At 35.9% G+C, this 23,116-nt stretch overlaps 1 protein-coding gene across 1 annotated transcript in view; it reads left to right on the forward strand.

The window, feature by feature from the left end:
* MYCBP2 (MYC binding protein 2) overlaps positions 1 to 23,116 on the forward strand; it is a gene marked incomplete at its 5' end in the record, with an annotated part of 292,519 nt that overhangs the window by 169,020 nt on the left and 100,383 nt on the right. The window contains 9 exon segments of the mRNA XM_027769695.1: positions 2,925 to 2,974; positions 3,490 to 3,662; positions 4,849 to 4,993; positions 11,595 to 11,810; positions 14,532 to 14,587; positions 18,120 to 18,235; positions 20,873 to 20,970; positions 21,922 to 22,038; positions 22,761 to 22,901. Coding sequence (XP_027625496.1) covers positions 2,925 to 2,974; positions 3,490 to 3,662; positions 4,849 to 4,993; positions 11,595 to 11,810; positions 14,532 to 14,587; positions 18,120 to 18,235; positions 20,873 to 20,970; positions 21,922 to 22,038; positions 22,761 to 22,901 — 1,112 coding nt within the window.

The raw sequence follows: 23,116 nt of genomic DNA on the forward strand, positions 1-23,116 counted from the left end.
TTCTCTTTTTTTTTTTTTAGCGTTTTTTTGCTATAGGATGCATGCATTCACCAGAAAGACAGAGAGAGACAGAGAGACAGAAAGCGAGAAATCACCCCCCAGGGGGGATGGCCATGCCACAATCCCTTCTCCTCCATTCTCCTCTCGGGATCTTGGGCACGCATGCATACATGCCCGGCATGAGTTTAGGCCGCCGGGTCCAGGACTCAAACCGTAGCCTACTACATGAGAATCCAGCGACAAACATGAGAATCCAGCGACGAAGCCATACGCCAATTGCTGGTCCCTGTTTTATTATTTCTACTTCCTTGGCTGTCAATTTTTTTATTATTTGTTATCTTTTCCAGTGCTAGATTTTCTGGCATACTTTGTCATTTTTGTTTGATAGTTACCTTGAGTGGCATTTTGTACATAAAATAGGAAAACTTACAATATACCTTGCAAGATTATTAATGGTCTCTTAAAAGTTTCTTACCCTATACTTAAATTGACTTGAACCATACAATTGCCCATATGAGATCTAACCACTTTAACCTCCACATCACTGGCTGGCCCAGCACGACTGTTCTTAATTTGGATTCTTAAACACACATTAGACTCAATTGAGCTGAATGAGTGATATTTACTAGGAAAAAGTGCCTGGCAAATAATAGTTTTATAAGTAATTTATGCAAAGCAGTGACTAACAAAACAGATCTTAAATGTAAATGGAAATACTCAGAATTATTTTAAATGATCTTTTTTAACCCATCTTTAAAATTTGCCATGAATTTTCCTCCAGTGCTTTTTAAATACTAAACATCCAGTAGGGATGACAAAGATATTATGGAACCTGGTATTCTGAGGTTAGGTGTAGACCCTACCTACATGGTAAGGAGCATAACAGGTATGAAAAAAAAGTGGTGTTCATTTTGATGGATGGCAGACATTAAAGAATTCATCAATGGTAGAAGTAATTGAAGGAAAATAGAGTAGATATCAGGAAGACACAGAAAGACCAGAAACACTCACACAGATATTAGAATAGATCCTAAGAGGCTAGGTTTACCTCACCATGGCGGACACTTAATTCCAAAGCACTCTAGACAAAGACCAAGAAACTGGCACTGGAATTTCAAATTTAGGTTTTTTTTAAAAAAATTGGAGTTAAAATACTTGAGATGAGATTTAGCGGTCTTTCAAGGATTTTATCCTCTCCTGACAACATGCAGATAAGCATTAAAACATGACAGTATCCCTGAAATCCTGGAAAGGGAACCTCCGTGATGCCCCGAAACCCATCACGGGCAAAAGAAATTCTAATAGCATAAACAACACGAAAATTTCCCAAAAACAAATTCACTAAAATTTGCCTCTGGCTTGACACAGAAAACTACTTAGAAACTGTCAGACTACAAATCCTAGTTGTTAAAAGTTTGGCTAATTTGATTTTATCATTCATGTTTTTTTGTTGTTGTTGTCGTTGTTTATTTATTTATTTATTTATTTATTTATTTAGTTAGTTAGTTATTTTTGCCATAGGGTGCATGCCCTTGGCAGAGAAAAATAGAGAGAAGGAAAGTGAAAAATCACGGCCCCTCACCTTGGCCCCTTGAGAGAAGATCACTGTAATCCCTACTCTTCCATTCTCCTCTTGGGCTTTTGGGCATGTATGCACATGTGCTCAGAGTGATTTTCAAGAGCCTGGGTCCAGGACTCAAACCATGATTGAACATTTGGGTATACAGCGCCTTAATCACCACTCCACCTGCTGGCCCTATCATTTACTTTGAATTTCATCTTTCAAATAGAATTTGTTTAGCTCACTGTATATAAATGATTCTCTCTCTCTCTCTCTCCATATATGTATATGTACATATATATGTGTGTGTGTGTATATATGTATACTAAGAATATATATATGTATATATATATACACACACACACATACACGCATATATACTTTTTATATAGCAATTTTTAAACATACAAAATATGAAATATATACACACACATGTATACATAGATAGATCGATGGTAGATACATGAATTACTATAGCAGTGTTCGTGTAAAACCTAGAGGCAACCAGGATGTCTGTCAGTTGGAAATTAGTTAAGTAAAGGCACATTCATGTGATTGGAGTCTATGTAACTATTAAAAAAAAAAAAAAGGCCCATATAACCTGACAAGATGTTAAAATTATGTCAAGTGAAAAGCAAATTGCAGAAGATAAGCCCATTTTTGTTTACATTATCTTTTATATGGATAAAATATGAACATACACACATACACATATGCTGAGGATCTGAAGACAGTGTTTCTAAATCAGTATATAAGAAATTGTTCACCTGAATATCTTTAGGTGTGGTGGATCTTTTGTAAATACCCCAGTGGATTCTTTTTGAGTATTGGTTTAAGAATTTTAGGTTCTATTTACACTGAAAATATTTTACATTTAGAAATATAATCCCTTGGGCAGGCCAGCTGGTGGCATGGTAGTTAAGGCAGCTGGATCCCACATGACTAGCAGCACAGTCTGGGTTCGAGTCCCAGACCCAGAGGCTTGAGAAACACACTGCGTATGTGCATGCATACATAAAATCTAAAACGGAGGGAGAGATGGAGAAGGGATTGAAGCATGACTATTCCCTATGGGGGTGCGTTCTCACTTTCTCTCTCTCTCTCTCTCTCTCTCTTTCTCTCTGATGAGCACATGTACCTTCTGGCAAATCTAAGGAGGAAAAAATAAAACAACAACAAGAAATGTGAAGTTTCACAACTAAAAATAAATAATACCTAAGAGGCCTATACACCTCTGGGACTGATACATCTTTTCAATCTAGAATAGCAGAATTATTTAAAAAAATGTATAATGAATGTAAAAGACTAGAAAGTTAAACTACATAATAATAGTTTTTGATAAAACTTTTTATTTGCATAACAGGTAATGAATTAGAGGAAGATCTAGAAATTCTTGAGGAGGCTGCATTGCAGGTACTGTCCAAACATTGTGAAGATAAACTTGGTCATTAATTTTAAGAATTAGCCATATTTTCTTAAACATAGTGTTCATGCTTTGAATATTTTATCCATAGTTTGTCATAGAGACAGATAACTCATAACTGCGCCTTTTAATGGGAGAGACCCATGTGAACCCTGGGTGGTGGGTATTAACTCTGGAGTTAGACAGAACTCCTTTGATCCTGTGCCCTCCAGTTGCCTACAGAAGGGAGCTCTGGCCCTGACAAATAGGGACATAACACATAGAGGGCTAGAAAAGGAAGAGGTACACCTTGTGCATCTAAGTCAAGTTTCTGCTGCACTGATTTTAAAACACTGGAAGTATTGCCCATATTTTTCCATGCTAGAAGTTTTCTACATTATGGGCTGGAGCATAGGAAGAAAATTATTTGTCTCAGGAAAGCATGGCTTAGAAGTATGCATGTTAAAAACAAAGAATCACAAAAAGTTTTGTGTTTTAAAATACAAAAAATATTTTCTTTTAACAGGTGTGCAAAACGCATTCTGGTATTCTCGGAAAGGGTTTAGCTCTTTCTCATTCACCAACTATATTAGAGGCACTTGAAGGAAACTTACCACTTCAAATCCAAAGCAATGAACAATCCTTTCTGGATGATTTTATTGCTTGTGTTCCAGGGTCAAGTGGTGGAAGACTTGCAAGGTAATGTAATTTGAATACTACAGTTACTTTCTTTTGGGGCTTCATTTCTGAAACAAAATGAAATGGGAGTCATTAAGATATAAAAATGCTACTTAAAATCTGATATGTATTTTGAACTTGCTGAAGTATAAAATAGTAGCTGATATTGTAAAATCTATGATTAGTTGTTAATTATTTTCTTACTCTTTGTTGTTTTTTAGAATGGAAAGAATATACTTGTGTGATTTTCATAGTAAAAAAATAAAAATCCAGTTTATTTCTGGTTTCAATTTTATATTTCAGAGATTACTTCAGTTTTTAAAAACCAAACTGGTGGTAGGAGAAGAAAAGCAAATCTTTTAAGTCAGCCTCACCACTGTCCTAGAGGAAGTTTATATGTTATGCAGGCAGAATTACTGTTTACTTATTTCAAAGGTTGCCTTGATTCCAGATCTTTGAGTGAATGCAGAAATGGATGTCACAAACTATAGAAAAATGACACATTTTACAAAGACGAGAAGGTGGTGAAGATAGCGGAGAAATTGTGTGAAGAAAAATAAACAGTATACCTTGAACCATCTCACTTGTATAGAGAAGTTGCACCCTCCCAGGCTTTCCTCAGTAGATTGAGTATACTCAGGACTTCAAATTATATGCAAACTAAATTTGCTTTCTTGGTTATTTTAAATTAGCCATAGTTAAACATCTAAGTTTCCTGATTTTAAAATTGTTTCTATATTTTATGTAAACATTGAAAACTTTACTGTAGTGTGTCTTTGTTTTGTTTACAGAGATTTTTGCTATAGTGAGCGTGTACTTGCCAGAAAGACAGAGAGACAGAAAGCGAGAAATCACTCCTTGGGGGGATGGCCAATACACAGTCACTTGTCCTCCATTCTCCTCTCGGGATTTTGGGTACACCACGTACAAGTGCTTGGTATGGGTTCTAAGTCACCAGGTCCGGGACTCGAACCATGGTCGACTATGTGGGAGTCCAGCAGCATAATCATTATGCCATCTGCTGGTCCTCCCTGTGGTGTGTTTTAAAATCCATTTGCCATTAATAGTGTCTAAGGAAGACAGTTGTGAATTGGACTTACAGGTACTTCTTTGGCATTTTGTCTAATATAAATTTTATTCATTTGACTTTTTCATGTTAATCATTGAAGATACTGATGGATATTTTGTTTTTTTTCATTACTACCAGGTGGCTTCAGCCAGATTCTTATGCTGATCCTCAGAAAACATCTTTGATCCTGAATAAAGATGATATCCGCTGTGGTTGGCCTACCACCATAACTGTTCAAACAAAAGACCAGTATGGGGATGTTGTTCATGTTCCCAATATGAAGGTAAGTATATCTGAATTAAATTAGCAGACATCTGAACACTGGCTATGGAAACATAAAATTTTAGAAATGGCAAGTGATTAACGTTGTACATTTACTCTACCCTTTTTATCTTCTTGTAATGAAGGATACTAAAAAATTGTTTAAATGACTTGTTTGCATTAGTTAGCCCCCAAGTTTCCAAGTTAAATGTTTGTTTATTTAATATTTTACTAGGTGCTATGGTGATTGCAAGAAAGGATTAAAAGGTATCTGTAAAACAAGTGCTAGACCCTTTATACATAGTAATTGAATAAAAGAATACATTTTTAAAATTTTGGATTTTATAGGTTAGATTGTCAGGAAAGTCATGACATATTTTTCTATGTAGAAGTACGACATGACTTTCCCAACAACTGTATGTATGTATGTATATGTATGTATGTGTGTGTATTTGACATTACACACACACACATGAATTTTTTTTTTTTTTTTTTTTTTTTTTTTTAGAGTAGGGTCTCACTATGGCACAGTTTTCTTGCCTCAGCCTCCCAAGTGCCTGGGGCTTTAGGCACATACCACGGTGCCTGGCTTGTAGGGTGGTCCAGGAATCAAACCTGGGCCTCCCGAGTAACAATAACTCCTAGTACATGCTACTGTAGAGGGCGCCTGTGTATTTTATGTGTATGGGTTTGTGTGCATGTGTGTTTGTGAGTATAATGCCAAAGTATACATGTGCTTGGTAGAGACATAGACGCACTCACCGATGAGGCCTGGTCACACCATGATCCTTTTGTATCCAATTGTCATGCCATCGAGATTCTGGTCCATGTGCACCCAGCATGTCTTTCAAGCTACCTGGACAGGACTTGCATCTTTGTCCATCATGTGCGATTGGGCTTCCTCTGTGCTCACTGCACTCTACTGCTGTGCCAAAGTGCCAGCCCATATTGTATATTTTTTAAAAGATCCAGGTCCATTCTGCATTTGATATATGGAAACCACATTTTAAAAGTAATATTGATATTTATTAAATTAGAAATATATGGATATATATGGATTTGGGGACCAGCAGATGGCGTAATGGTTAAGTAGCTGGACTCCCACATAGTCAACCACAGTTCAAGTCCCAGACCTGCGACTTAAAACTCATGCCAGTACGTATGGGAGCATGCCCAAAATCCTGAGAGGAAAATGGAGGAGAAGGGATTGCATCGTGGTCATCCCCCAGGAGGTGATTTCTTGCTTTCTGTCTCTGTCTCTCTCTGTCTCTTCAACAAGCACACATACCTTATAGCAAAAATCTCTCTAAAAAATAAATATATAATATAAATATATGGATTTGGATTGATAAATATAGAGTTCCTTGTATATTTATTAGAGACATTAATTAGTAATGATACTTAAGACTGTATAGTAATGTATGTAATTGAGCCCTTCATAAATATCTCACTTAAAACTACTATTATAATTCTAAAATACTGATTATGAATGAGATTTGTATAGACAGTCCCCAACTTTCTGTTCTTTCAAAGTGTATTATAAAGTGATTTGGTTATTTAAAGCTTAGAGCTGATTGTATATACCTCTGTATGACTTTCCAGTACACTATTTCAACTGCTTCATATATTTTTTGATCTATGCAACTTTATATTTTATTTTTTATGTAGCATGAAAAACCACAATCCCAATGTTACTTCTTATCTGATTCAATATAAAAACAGTAAGAGCAGGACCAGCAGGTGGCATGGTAGTTAAGGTGCTCGACACTCCACATGGCCGACCACGGTTCGAGTCCTGAATCTGGTGGCTTGTTTTCTCGCTTCCTTTTTCTCTCTTTGATCAAATTAAAATAAATGAATGAATAAATAAAATTAAATAATTCTTAAAAAAAAACAGTAAGAGTACATTTTCCACATGACTTAAAACCAGTAATAAAATAGTACAGAAAAGCATTCTATTCTTTTTTTAAAGAATTATTTTATTTAGTTTTGCTTATTCATTCATTTATTTTAATTTGACGAGAGAGAGAGAGAGAGAGAGAGAGAGAGAGAGAGAGAGAGAGAGGAAACGTGAGAAAGCAAGCCACCAGGTCCGAGACTCAAACCATGGTTGTTTGCCATGTGGGAGTGTCCTTTGCCTTAACCATCACACCACCTGCTGGTCCCAAGCATTCTATCCTGTTACTAAAATAAAGTCTATGTTTAGCAATGCCTTTCAAATTTTTGGCAATGATCTGCAATAGGAATTTGCATCCAGACCCAAACAAGCAAATGTGCGATAAGTAGTATAGACTCCTGAGTGTTTCTAATATATTAGGTGACTTCAAAAATTCATGGAAAATGAGTAATTTGAAAAAACTATACAGATTTTAATTTTCTTGCATCAAAGTAAATTTATACTTTAATTCCATCTTTCCATAAACATACATGCTTAAAACACACACACACAGTATACTTTGATTTTTTTCTCTTCTGTCTTGTTTTTTGAGGAAGATCATACTCCCACCAAAGTAATCTCATGCCCACTTTGAATTACTCTATGAAATGCAAAAAGCATCACAAATTGTAATACAGATAATTGAATAAAGTAATTCTGACAGTTGTATAAAAGCTGACTCACCTAAGGGCAGAATTTTAGTCACAATACAATGAGCATTAATATATTAAGAGACTTGTGTCCTTTGGGTAGATACCAAGAAGTGGGATCCAAAGGACAGAAGAATTCTTAATCAGAAAAGTGCTTGTACATTGATGTTTATTGTGGCATTATTCACAATTGCTAAGACATGGAACCATCCCAAATGCCCCCCAACAGATGAATGAATAGAAAACCTGTGGCACATATACTCTATGTGTTACTATTCAACCATAAAACACAACAAAACCCTGGCTTTTGACAGAAAGTAGAAGAATATGGAAGATTTACTGCTGAGTGAAGCAAGCCAGGCTATGAAGGAGAGACAGTGTATGTCCCCACTTAATATATACCTAGTGTCCATACTCTATGACTGAAACTGATTGACTAAAAAATATAGAAACACAGTAAATGGATGTAAATACCAGGTATAGTGTGTGTGAAAGAGTAGGGTCTGAGGAAGGACATTTAGAAGAAAAATAGAGAGGCAAAGCATTATTGGGACAAAGAAATGTGATATTATCTGTTGAAGATATTGTATAGTTTTATCAACTGGGCTAGGGAGAAATGTTCACCTGTTGAAATAGTCACTTTGTAAGCTAAATAATGTGATAGAATGTATTAAAAAATGAAGTAAAAAATTGTAAAAAAAATATATATATTAAAAGACTTGTATATTATATATTCACAAATGCATTTCTCACAAGAGTGAATATAGTGATTTGTTAAATACAGTCTTTAAACCCACAAGATTAAATATATTGTGAGTACATTGTAATGCCATTTTCCAGGTAATAATTCTCTTCCTCCCCCCAGTGTCCTGAACCTGTTAAGTCATTGGCTTTTACTCTGTTCTGTTTACAGTTTACTATTTAAGAATTTATAAATGTAAATATATTTTGTAAAAAAAAAATAAAATAAAATAAAAAATTTAAAAAAAATTTGGATTAGCATAACATTTGTCTTCCTTTTGATATTTATACTGTGTGCTTATAATATTTCTGTGATTGTGTTTTCTTTCTTCTATTTCTTCCTTTATGTTTTTTGTCTCCATTTTGATATCTGGGTTGTTTGTATCTTGCATTTCAAAGTCAGTCTTTTCTGCTTTACCTTTTATTTCTCTCCCTGATGGAGACTTCTTTTTAACCACCTGATCCATCTTTCCTCTTTTCCCCTTCTCACCTCTCTCCTCCTTACCTCTTTCCTACCTTCCCTTCTTTTTTTCTCTGTGTATTTGATTTTCCTACCATGCTCTCTTTTTTTGCCTTAAGCCTCTTACTCAGCCTACTCAAAATCCATATCAGATTTGTCTCCAGTTTAGAAACCATATCTAGAAACCTCCTCCAAATAAGATTTGAGAGGAGTGATTTGTATATCTACTGATGTATAATTTATTAATATCACATTATAATACAGGTCATCAGGAAAGTCATGGCATTTTTTGGTTTTCTATGTAAAAATGTGTCATGATTTTCTAGCTGACCCAATAGCGACTGAAAACGAAATTAATCTGCTTTACTGATTTAGCCTGTTCATCAGTTATATTACATATGAAATAAGCGTGCCCAAGATCCCAAGAGGAGAATGGAGGAGAAAGGATTGCAGTGTGGCCATCCCCCCTGGGGGGTGCTTTCTCGCTTTCTGTCTGTGTTTCTCTCTGTCTTTCTGGTGAGTGCACGCATCATATAGCAAAAATCCTCTCCAAAAAAAAAAAGAAAGAAAGAAAAAGAAAAAAAGGTAACAAAAAAAAAATTCAAATCTTAAGGTAATTGATTTTAAATTATAGACACTGTTTTGACATCTCTCTAAACAACTATATTATTTTGATTAAATTACATTGTGGGTACATTTTCCTAAATACCAGGAACCCTGCAGTAAACCAATGACAAATTGTAATGCTCTAAGATTATTAAGATTTCATAGAATGATAACTATTCTTTCCTCTATAAAGTGTATTTCATTAAATTTTTAAAAAATTTTCTTTTATTTCCCATTGGAATTTCTCTTGGCATTAAATAAGATTTTCAAGGAACAATCATTTTCTAAGTTAACACAAAGAAAACAATAACACTTTTGCTTTTAAAAGCATTTTGGAACTCACTGAAATATTAGCTTAAAATAAATTTTTATTTTATAAATAATTAACTGTTATTACATAAAAATTTTAACAATTATTGTTTAAAAAAAAGAACAGAAGTTGTGTGAAGCTCAGAATGATGATTCCTGGTGATGAACTGAAGTGGTATTCAAATTGTTTGTAAATTTGTGGTTGCCTAGGAGTCAAGTGTTTTTTGTTTTTTGTTGTTGTGCCAATGCATAAACAAACAAAACAAAATATTTTGTTCTGCTTCCTAGAAAGTATTTAGAAAAAATATTTTTAAGAAGGCAGTTTGTGGGGCCAGCAGATGGCATGGTGGTTAAGTGCACTGGACGCCTACATGGCTGACTGCAGTTCGAGTCCTGGATCTGGTGGCTTGCTCTCTCATTTTATCTTCCCCTTTCTCTCTATCTTTCTCTCTGGTCAAATTAAAAAATAATAATGAATAAAGTTGAATAAAATAGTTTTTTAAAAAAGAAGGCAATTTGTGTTTTCAGTGTTTAAAATGCTTTAGCAAATTTGGTTTTTTGCATCTATATAGTAGAGTAAGTGGCCCAATTGTAGGAGCAATTGAGTTGCCAAGTTTAACTAGATGGCTTAAGTCAAATGGCTTATGTTAGTGACAGAGTGTCTAGTAATAATTTCTTCACTAGTATAAAGAAACATTTTTGGGGCCAGTAGGTGGTGTGGTGGTTAATGGCACATGACCGACAACGGTTCAAGTCCTCGACCTGGCAGCTTGCTTTCTCACTCCCACCCCTCATCCCCCACCCCCATCCCTCTCCAGTCAAATAAAGAAAGAAATAAAATTAAATAAAATAATTCTTTTAAAAAATCTTTAGGCTTGGGACCAGCAGTTAGCTTAATGGCTATGTCGCTGAACTCCCATGTAGTTGACCGCAGTTCGAGTCCCAGACCCGGTGGCTTAAACTCACGCTGGACGCATATGCGTGTGTGCCCATGATCCCAAGAGGAGAATGGAGGGGAAGGGATTGCGGCATGGCCCTCCACCCTGTGATTTCTCGCTTTCTGTCTCTCTGGCTAGTGCACGTGCCCTGTGCAAAAAAAACAAAAAACAAAAACAAAAAAAATACCTCTCCAAAAAAAAAAAAAAATCTTCGGGACCAGCAGTTAGCGTAATGGCTATGTCGCTGGACTCCCACGTAGTCAACTGCGGTTAGCGTCCCGGACCCGGTGGCTTAAAACTCACATTGGGCGCCTGTGCATGCGTTCCCAAGATCCCGAGAGGAGAATGGAGGAGAAGGGATTGCGGCATGGCCGTCCCCCGTGGGGGGTGATTTCTCGCTTTCTGTCTCTCTGTCTCTCTCTGTCTGTCTGGCGAGCACACGCTCCCTATAGCAAAAACCTCTAAACAAAACAAAACAAAAACAAAAAAACTTAAAGCTTCAGGTGTACAGTTTGTTTTGCTATGTGTTAATTGGTAAGACTTCTATCATTGGAGTACATTTTCTTCTGCAGAAAAATAGTACAGCTGAAATTGAAATTAGTGCTTTAAAATATGCCGAGACTGTGAGAACGTATTTATGTTTGAACTCCCTGCAAGAATTAAATATAGGTTCATTGTTCTGTCGTTTCTTATCATTTATTAATGGTACCATTTATTTCTGTTTTATGTTTTATGTTTTGATACCTGTAATTATGCCAAAAAATGAGGCCTTGGTTTTACAGTGTGTTCAACATCTGAAGTGTAGACCCAACTTGAAGCTGTTCTGGCTCTGTTAAATAAGCCTTTAAAAAGAATGCCCAAGATAGACCAATGCTAACATATAATTTATAGAATTGTGAGTTCATAATTACAAGTTGCTTTTTTTTGATCTATCAAGGACAATTATGTAATAATAGTACTTGGTTTTTATAATATTGTCTTAGGTGGAAGTGAAAGCTGTACCTGTTTCACAGAAAAAAACATCTTTACAACAAGATCAAGTAAAGAAAGCTCAGAGGATTCCTGGCAGTCCTGCAGTACCAGCTGCATCTTCTAATACTGACATGACTTTTGGTGGGCTGGCATCACCAAAGCTGGATGTTTCATATGAACCAATGATAGTGAAAGAGGCTCGATATATTGCCATAACAATGATGAAAGTAAGTTTACTTAGAAATATCTTCTTTTTCATCATTCATTCAACACACATTTCAAGTGAAGACATAAAATTACAGGTCCAGAGAACTGTTGATCAATATGAAACATTTAGCATGTTTTTAAAGATGATACATCTTCCAGAGAGGACTTTCATTGCTTTTTGACAGCTGTCTAGAGGAGATTCTCTATTATAGCTAAAGTTAATCCAATCAGATACTTTAGGGCTGTGTTTCTGTGACTACAAAAGTACTTGTCTGTATTCAGTTCACTCTTTCTGACTAGGGCATAACTTTTCAAAGTTTCAGGATTTATTTAGAGCCCCTTCAATTTTAAGGTTCTTTTAAAAAGCAGATACATCTCTTTGGGTTTCTGATCTCTTCAGACTTTTTAGCTCACCAATGTTTTTAGACAAGTAATTAAAAAAAATAACAATAATAAACAAGTCTGGCTTTCCTATTATCTTCAGAGGCAATATTAACCTAAATTACCAAAATGTTCATCATATTAAGCTGAAGTTAACAATATTGGCACTTTCAGAGCACAGTGGTGAGCCATTAAAGGCTTTTAAATAGAATGCCATGATTAGATTCATGTTGTATAATGATCACAGCAGAATATGGGCACTATAATTGGCACATAGATATCAAGAAGTATGATTTTGAGCCCAGGTGTGGTGGTGCAATAATGGAAGTTCTAGATCTGGATCCCAGGTCAACATGGATACACCAAGTGTACCCATGCACACCTATGGTCCTGCCTGACTGGGAGGAGGATCATGGCATAGTGAGACCCTATCAAAGGAGTTTGTGTATATGTCTCCCTCTCACTGCCTCTTTCCCCAATTCCTCTCTCTCCCCACTTCCTCCACACCACCATGGTATAAATAAATAAAATTTCTATTTTAAAGGAAAAGTATAAGTTAGTTTCCGTCTCTTTAGGAGACTACTGGATTAATCCAGTGAGATACATTGATCATGGATAGACTAGTGATTGCTTGGACTAGTGAGTTGTCCATCAGAATAGATTCAAGAGTCACTTAAGATGCAGAATCTATAGCACTTAGTGGCTAATGAGAACAGAATGAAGAGAAAAAAGGTAGGAAATGAAAGTTGAAGTTCACATTATGAGTTTGAGTAGTAAGACTAATAATGTAGGTATAAGTTTTATTTGAGAAAGTTAATAGATTCAATTTTGAACATGATGAAGTTTAGATAATATCTGAATAATCCATATGAGGCTGTATCCAAGGAAGTTGAGCATACACATCTGATGTGACCTTATGAAAAGGATACAGGAATCATTAGCGTTTAGATCACTTGAGGTCATGGGAATACATATCCTCCATGGTGAGTGTAACAGTGCTAAAATTTAAACTCTTACCAGCAATGTATAAAAGTGTCAGGTGCTGCATGTGTTTATCAGCCCTTGCTCCTTACCTAATTTGATGACTCTGATATAATCTTTAAATTTATTTTTATTTCTTTCATCAGTGGGGTTGAAGGGGTCCCTTGACAGGGTCTTGCCATGCCTAGATCCTACCCCTAGCCTGGGTTGCAGGGACACAGCACACCCAGCATGTTCAGGTCAGCCCAAGATCTGAACCCAGACTTCCCATATGGCACCAGTATCATGTAGTGGTACCCTACCTGTGTGCCACTGTGACCAGGTGTCATTTTGCTGTTTTAAATTGCATTTCCGTAATTCCCATATTAGTTGAGTAACTTTTTCAGTACTTAAGGTCTTTCGCATTTATCCAATGAATTGTCTCTACTTACTTTAATTTTAGTGTGTCATTTCTCTTTTTTGGATTGATTTGTTCTTTATGTATTGCAGATGTATATTCCCTTTGTTACATGAGTTACAAATTCCCTTGTCCAAGGTGGAGGCTTATTTCCTGTGCTCTCACCAGAAAGAGAGAGAAAGAGACAGAAAGCACCCCCCTCCCCCAAGTGGGTTGTGTTTGCTCTACAATCCCTTGTCCTCCATCTTTCCATCTTGTTGGTATTTGGGGCACACAACACATATGTACCTGGCATGTTTTTGAGCTACCAGAACCATGACTTAAACTGCAGTCAAACGTGGGATCCAACCACCTTAACCACTAGAATATGGGGCCAGCCCAGAAATTTGAAATTTTAGTATATTAAAAAGATATTTTTCCCTATAGTTTTAAAGATTTTTTTATTTGTATCTTTAATACACCTTAACTTTATTTTTGTAAATGATTTAATGTAGGTAGTTGAACTTTTCCTTTTTCTCCCATATAGATAATCTATTGTCTCAGTATCATGTATTGAAAATATATGTATATAAATAAAAGAGAGTAAAGGAGAGAATCTGACTAAGTTGCAGTCCTCCTTTCCCAGTTAGCTAGGACCACAGGCACATACCATTATCTTCAGCCTGTATAGGTTGTGTCCAGCACCTAATCCGGGCCTCCCATGTAGTCTTAGCCACAATGCACTGGTATATTTCTGTTTGCACTCTATGGCTAGGCCTGAATATTTTATTACTCCATTTTTTTTTCTTTTTTTTTTCATTTTCTTTTATACATTCAATCACATTATTTAGCTTATAAAATGATTATTTCAACAAGTGAACATTTCTCCTTAGTACAGTTGATAAAACTATAAAATATCTTCAACAGACAATACCACATTTCTATGTCCCATTACTTTAAGAATGTTTCTAATGATTTTTCCATTGTTACTGGTCTCTTAAAGGTTTATGAAAATTACTCATTTGAAGAACTGCGTTTTGCATCACCAACTCCTAAGAGGTAAGGATCATTTTCTCAAAGTGTTTCCAAAGCATAGGTTTTTAATTGCTTATAACTTAAATCATCCTGAGTTCCAACTTTATTTTCCATAACTACTTTATAGCACCTTTTAAGTTTCTAGTAGAATTCTTCACATATAATAATGTGAAGGTGTACAAATAGAATACATTTATATTCAATTGTAATACCATCAATATGTTATGTATTATTTGGGTACTAGAGAAAAAAAATAATATCTAAAAATGTGAAAATTGACTTGATTAAAGATGACTAGCTTGTTTTGTTCTGGTTTTTTTTTTTTTTTTTGCTGTTTTTAAGTTATTCCTTTTGTTCTTCTCCAGTAGGTTGCAAAGAGATTTCAGTGTGTTGTGTACTTATTTTTGATGTCTTAATTTTTCAATTTATGTATCTTAATTTTTCAGTTAATAATTTAATTAATTCCAGATTTAAGCATGTTTTCAGTTAGTATTTTTTTTGTTAGAAGCACTTTTAAAAATAGACACTTAGAAAAAAATAATTAAATGCTTTGTGCTTTGGAAAAATTACCTTCATAGAATTTAGTAAATTCTCTGAAGTAAATCTGAGAAAAGAGAATTACTTAGAAGTTTCATTGTGTCACATGACTTGTTAGAAATTAACAGGTTAGGGACTAGCAGTTAGCGTAATGGCTATGTCACTGAACTCCCATGTAGCTGACCACGGTTCGAGTCCCGGACCTGGTGGCTTAAACTCATGCCGGGTGCGTGTGTGTGCATGCCCAAGATCCCAAGAGGAGAATGGAGGAGAGGGGATTGCAGCGTGGTTATCCCTGCTGGGGATTGATTTCTCGCTTTCCGTCTCTCTGTCTTTCTGGCGAGTGCACACGCCCTATAGCAAAAACCTCTCCAAAAATTAAAAAAAAAAAATCCTCTTAAGAAAACTATGAATAATTAAAAAGAATAGTGATAATAAAGCCATTTAATGGAGAGTATGGGGATGGGACAGATTGCCAAAGTGTTGGATGACAGGAAAGGCTTATTTCAGGTGATGCTGCTTGAGTGAAGAGCTGGTTGATAATCAACTTTGTAAAGAACTGGAGGAAGTTCATTCAAAGCAGAGTAAACCTGGGGTGGGTGCAGCTTGATGTCTTTTAGAAAATTACAGAAAGATGGTAGGATGTGAACAAGAGGAAAAATGGTCAAAGATGAGGTCAGCACTCAAGGTTTACATGGTACAGGGATGGTAGACTGCGTTGGGGAGTTTTGATTTCTTCTAAGCAAAGTTATTTGGAAGGTTTTAAGAAGGGTGACAAAATCTGTTTTATAGTTCTTAAAAGATATCTGGTTGCTCCCTGGAGAATAATTTGCAGGGGAACAAAAAAGGAAACAGATGATTATTAGGTAGCTTGGATTAGGGGTGAAAGGGAGTTAGCAGTGGAAATACAGAGATGTAGATGGATTGCAGATATGTCTAGAAAGTATAGCCAGTAGACCTTGCTGCTGGGGTGGAAATAAGAAGAGGAATAATAATAGATTTTCTTTCACTTTAGCAGCAGTATATAGATCAAGGATTGGCCACTTTTGGTTTATAGACCATATCTGGCTTATTGTCTGTTTTTATAAATAAAGTTCTAGTAGAACCTGTGTTGCCCATTTAATTATCTGTAGCTGCTTTTGCACTGCAGTGGTAAAGTAGTTGTGACAAAGACTTTTTAACCCAAAGAAAAAATAATTAAAACAAATTTATTGACCATAGTATAGATTAACCTGACTCTTAGGAGGATCAAGAAGTCTGGGTCCCAGCCTATTACTGATGATGAAGTGCTGGAGCCCACATGGCTGACTGAGGTTTTTTGAGTCATGTCCCTGGGACTGGCTTGAAAAACATGCCAGGTACATGTGCATGCCAAAAATAATAAAAGGAGGGAGAAAAAAAGGAGAAGGGATTGCCATGACCATCCCTCATGGATGGTTGCTTTTACTTACCTGACCCATCCCACCCACCTCCACTTCTCTTCTCTCTCCACTGCCTTTCTCCATGCAGCCTCTAATGAATTTTTTTAAAGTCTGAAGAACAAGTAGGTATTTTTTTAAAAAATCTTGTTTTATTTTGTAAGGCTGAGGGATATAATTTCTTTTTTGTATGCATTAAAATTGAAATACCAAGATACCTCTGATTTATTTAAGTGGTAATACCAACTAAACAAGTGGAAATATCAGTTTGAAACTCATGGAAAAAGTAATTTTGGCAGTCACTTATATAAAGATGAAATTTAACTGAGGAATGGATGAATCAACTAGAAAGATGGTGTGGAAAGAAAATCATTCCTGGGACTAGCAAATGCCATGGTGGTTAAGGCACTGAATGCCACATGACAAACCATGACTTGGAGGTTTGATAAAACGTGCCAACATATGCACATGTGTGTCCAAAATCTTGAGAGGAGACTGGAGGAGAAGGGATTGCAGTGGGGCCATGTCCCCTGGGGAGGTGCTTTCTCACTTTTCTTCTCTCTCTATGTCTGTCTCTCTCTCTCTCTCTCTCTCTCTCTCTCTCTCTCTGTGTGTGTGTGTGTGTGTGTGTGTGTGTGTGTGTGTGTGTGTCTGGTGAGTGCATTTGCCCTATAACAAATTTTTAAAATGAAAGAAAACCATTAAAAATCTTGGGGCATTCTGTCAGTTAAAGGGCTGTAAGAAAAGAGAGAGCCAACAAAACACTGAGAGAGAATGGCCAGTGAGGTAACAGAAAGTCTGGGAGAATGTCACTGAAGCAAGCAGAAGGAAGTATTTCAAGAAAGTAAGAGTTCTGAACTATCAAATGCTACTGAGATATTGCTGAGGGTGGAGAAATGACTATTGACTTTGGGGACATGGTGGTTAGTGATGACTTTGACATCAGCCATTGTGATGAAATATTGGGAATAAAATCCTAGTAAAGATAAGTTGTGGAAGTGAAGTAGAGGTAAAGAAATAGAATGGTCGTGGATTCTTTTTAGATGAATTTTGACATAAGTGGGAGAATAGATAATGTTACTTAGAGAGGGTTGTAATATCAAGATGAAATGTTTGTTAAGATGAGAGATTATAAATTTTGTTTGTATGCTCATAGAAATGATCCAATGAAGTGGGAGAAACTGAGGATGCCTCAGAGAGAACAAGGAAATATTGAGGGAATGAGATTGATAGTATGAGGAGGACTGGCTCTAGATAAGATCCTGGGCATTTCTTCCGTTGTAGCAGGAGAAAAGGCAGGGGAGGGTAGGTTTATTCATCTGATTGCAACTGGGAAGTTGTATCTGATAGCTTATTTTTTCACTGGAGAAAGAAGTGAGTCCATGATCACCTGAGAGTGAGGAATAGGGGTGATGGAGTTTTGAGATAAGAAAAGCCTGAACTTTAATCACTCAAGAGAGTGGGATAACGTTCTGTGTATGGTAGGGCAGTAGGATTACTAGTCATGATAATACAAATTAAATGTTTTCTGAAATATTGTAAAGATATCAGCTGTTTAACCTAAAGTAACATTTCTAATATCCCACCTTACTGCTTTTCAGACCCAGTGAGAACATGCTGATCCGTGTCAATAATGATGGTACATACTGTGCAAATTGGACTCCAGGGGCCATTGGACTCTACACTATTCATGTTACCATTGATGGCATTGAAATAGGTACTTTTTCTGAAGTTATGACTTGCTTATACAAAGAACTAGAATAAATCTTTTAGGTTCATTCATGTAGCACAGTGGTTAAATGCTGTGTAGATCTCATATGGTTAGTTTAATCTGGGCCCTTGAAACAACAACACCCTGGGCATGTATGCCCAGTATCCTGATGGGATGGAGAAATGGAAGAGAAAGGGTTGTATCATGACCAGACCCCATTGCGGTGTAGTTTCTCTCTCTCTCTCCCTCTCTTTTTCATTTTTTTGGAGTACGTACATACCCTCTAGCATATATATGTGTGTTTGTGTGTATCTTTGTATTCTAGTTTTACCCTTTAACTTTTGTCATATACTTGGGAAGGCTTCATAACTTGTTTGAGACTTCATCTTCTCCTTAGTAATGAATATTTAACTAGTACATTCCTAATATTCTAACCTTTTGTAATAATTCATTGTGTCTATTTAGACATTGTACCCCTCATAACTCCTTCCCTCCACTCCCTTAATGGAAGTAATCACGTGTGATTTTCTCCTTGTAGTATTCTGTCCCCTCCTCATGATGTGTCCATCTTTCTCTCCTGCCTATGAGCAAGTCATCCCATTTGACTGGGTCTCTCAGTCAGTGCTAGACACATAATGGCAGCTCAGTAACTATTGGTATCTACCATTCAATTAACTCTGGAAAACATACTGCTTTTCCTTTGGGCATTGATCTTTTTTTCTCTTTACTTTTAAATTATCTGTATAATAGAGTAATAGTAGAATGAGAAAACTCTAGTACATGTCTGTCAATGTGAATTCCAATCCCAAGGGTTCCTATGATCAATGACATTCATTGAGAAAACTTGGTATATTATAGTCTCACTTGAGACATTTATATAGTCTACATTAACATATTAGGGATTCTGAGAAGTTATAAAATTAAGAGTCTTGTCTAAATTTGTTTAATCCTTATCACGGAATGGCTGTGTGTGAGGAAGAGACAGGTAAAGATAGAAGTACTACTGGTTGAGGCAGTTGGTAGCGCAGCAGTAACACTACTGGGCCCATGTTGAAGGTCCTGGATTTGCATCCTTAGGTCCCCTTGTGTATACCAGGTGCTTGTGCCCATGATGGGACTGAATGCAGCTGGGGGCGAATTTAAAAAAGAAGTAATACTGATTAACGTTCTACCAAAATGCCATGTGGGAAACTCTAATTTAAGCAATTTGTTTTGCAGTCCAGGTAAAGAGGTACTTGACATTGATATAATTATATTATTATTTTTATACATTTACATAACTATCTGAAATCAAAATATCCCATTTACCTATACCATTCCAGAATCCTTTATCCACAGCTGTTCTACACTCTTGTTTATCTCATTATATCTGAAAAGGCTTAGTTCAGCAAACAATTTTTGATTCTGAGCAAAATATCTCTATAGTTAAGATAATTCCCAACAAAAGTTAACAACCTGCTGGGACCAGCAGTTAGTGTAATGGCTATGTCGCTGGACTCCCATGTAGTCAACCACAGTTCGAGTCCTGGACCTGGTTGTTTAAACTCACACCAGGCATGTGTGCATGCGTGCCCAAGATCCGGAGAGGAGAATGGAGGAGAAGGGATTGCGGCGTGGCTAACCCCCCCGGGGGGTGATTTCTTGCTTTCTGTCTCTCTGTCTCTGTCTTTCTGGCGAGCGCATGCACCCTATAGCTAAAAACCTCTCCAAAGAGAAAAAGAAAAAAAAAAAATTAACAACCTGCTAAGATTGCTGAGATAAAACAGGCAAACAAAAGTCATATGAAGTGAAAGAAAAATAGTGACACAGAAGAAGTACAAATTATGGCAGGGAATTCTAAGTGGAGCTAGTCAAGAATGACTTCATGAGGGAGACTTTTTTCCCGTACAGATACACTGTTAAGTTCTCAATAGGTAGAGATTTTTTCTTTAATTATTTAATAGTGGGGTGACAGAAACTGACACAAAGTAGATAAGAAAAACATACTTATATTTGCTTTTTGGAATGAGGCTGAAGAAAAAGATTCAAAGCTAAAGTCATTAGAATAATAATTCTAATAATAGATAACATTTATTGAGCATTTAATATATACTCAATATTATTTTACACATACCTTATATAAATCGTTTTATTCACCCTATAGCTCATTGAAGTTGGTACTATTATTATTTCCTATTTTGTAGATGAGAAAATTGAGACACTGAGAGACAGTTACTGGTAGATGTGGGAGCACCCGAGGCCAGTGCAGCATGAAAACCTCAGCCTTGACAGTGATGTTACATTGCGTATAAGTCATAGAGAAACCTGTTACAGATGATGAGTCGTATTCTCACTGATAACATTAAATCATAGAACATTCCTTTGTATTATTTTTAATTTGTTCAGTACCATTTCACATGTTCTAGCTGAAGAATGGGAGCCCCTTCATTGGCTTGAAAACTCTTAATTCCCTTTATAATCTAAGGACCATTTTTCAAATATTTTTCTTTTTTTATCTAGTTTAATATCTGTCACCTTAAAAGGACAGAATTCAGATATTTGTTTTAGTTAGTTAAAGTAGCCTGGGTTTATTTATAAGGTTAGGTTTTAAGGAAACTCCCTTTCTTCTTTCTAAAATTTTAGTTCTCTTTCTTTTTCATACAGATGCTGGCCTAGAGGTAAAAGTAAAAGATCCCCCAAAGGGCATGATACCACCAGGAACTCAGCTGGTTAAACCAAAGACTGAACCGCAACCAAATAAGGTTAGAGAGTAGGATGAAATCAGAACCTGAATCATTAAAATATTTTTAATTTTTTATTAATGTTTCAAAATGAACATCAAACATTGGATATTTTTACCTGATTTTAGGATTTGAATTTGGAGAGTAGTTTATGATAGTTTTAATACTTCTAAATTATAGAACCTGTAACTTTGGCTTCTTTGTGTAATGTTTAGAGTAATTTATAGATGGTCCATACTTTCTGTTATTGAAAGTGTACAACTAACACAAAATCTGCTGAAATTATATATGAAGCTTATAAGGTTAATATATATACCCTGTATCGTTAAAAGAAAAATTAGTTTTCGGGAACCAGCAGTTATTAGCGTAATGGCTATGTCGCTGGACTCCCACGTAGTCGACCGCGGTTCGTGTCCCGGACCCGGTGGCTTAAAACTCACGCCGGGTGCGTGTGCGTGTGTGCCCAAGATCCTGAGAGGAGAATGGAGGAGAAGGGATTGCGGCGTGACCATCCCCCCTGGGGGGTGATTTCTCGCTTTCTGTCTCTATGTCTCTCTCTGTCTGTCTGGCGAGCGCACGCGCCCTACAGTGAAAATCTCTCCAAAAAAAAAAAGAAAAATTAGTTTTCAAAATTTGCAGATTAAGTACAAAGATTTTGGTAAACTATTTGTTATAAAGGAAGCATTGGTAATGAAATTTATGCCTTACTCTTGCAACAGGGGAAAAAAATGGGCTTAAATCTTTTTAATGTTACTTAAAATTTTAGAAAGGATATTATATTTCTACAAGCAAAACTTTTAAGTTGTACTATTAGTTTATAAAATCAATTGCTGTTATTTGCAGAGGGAAGCCAACTGCAAATAATTTTGGAAACTTAAAGAATTATAGCATTTCCAAATATGTTTAATTTATCTTTTACTACTTAAAAGATCACTATTCCATGTTTTGCTTGTCTATCTTTGCCTTTCTCAGGTTCGAAAATTTGTGGCCAAGGACAGTGCAGGACTCCGAATCCGGAGTCACCCCTCCCTTCAGAGTGAGCAGATAGGCATAGTGAAAGTCAATGGAACTATCACGTTTATTGATGAGGTAATTTACAAATAACTCCCGGTAATAAATTTTGGATGAAATTTTTTGCATTATTTGCACAATAATAAAGTTATTAAGCTTCCTATTAGAGTATGTTTTAAGCAATTTGGGAAATATTTTGAAAATTGTTTTATGGAGTGTTTTCATAGGAGTTTCAAATATTAAATTTCTTTTTCTTTATCCATAAAAATATTAAAATTTTATTTTTAATCCAAAAATAATACAATTTAAGCATAGTATTAAAAACCTATACTTGTGCTCACTGGTAATAACTATGAATTTTTAGAATGTTGTTTGTTTTAAATGTTGTTTGTTTTATATATTCCTTGTATCACTTTAACTTTGAACAGTACACTTTTCTAGTAATACTACCAAAAAAAACTTCTGATTGTTAAAATTTAAATTTATTGGAAAGAAGACTTGTGTTCTTTTGGGAAACATCTGCTTTGTCTATTTTACCAGTGCATCTTAAAGTATGATTTCATCACGCTTTTACTCCTAAGTAAAATTGTTTTTACAATCTCACTATGTAAGTTATCATAATGCTTTGATCTTCCTACCTAAGATTTTCCTTAGATGTACTCTCAGACTTACCTTCTGCAAAAACTAGATGCTTCATCTTTACATCCACCATTATTTGCCCACAGTGCAGCTTTTCATCCACATTAGCTTCAGAGGAGTTACAGATGGGCATGCTTCTTTTTGTTGCTTACTTCCCATAGATCCACAATGATGATGGTGTGTGGCTAAGACTGAACGATGAGACGATAAAGAAGTATGTTCCTAACATGAATGGTTACACTGAAGCCTGGTGCCTCTCTTTTAATCAACATCTTGGCAAGAGCCTTCTGGTCCCTGTTGACGTAAGTAAAAGTGGTTTTTAAAATCATAAATACTGTGTCCTCCTTACAGGGCTTTCTTTAATTAAGGCTTTTCAGTTCTGAGGTAACCCACAACTAAATAACTTACTTTGTTAAGTGTTTGAATTCTTAAGACTTTCATGTAAGGAAAGTAGCAAGGTTAAGGCCCTCAATGTTTATTATGATCTGTCATTGGCAGAAAGTAGTAAATTAAAACT

This window comes from Tupaia chinensis, unplaced genomic scaffold (genome assembly GCF_000334495.1).
Source record: "Tupaia chinensis unplaced genomic scaffold, TupChi_1.0 Scaffold000013_1, whole genome shotgun sequence".
Classification (NCBI taxonomy): Eukaryota; Metazoa; Chordata; class Mammalia; order Scandentia; family Tupaiidae; genus Tupaia; species Tupaia belangeri.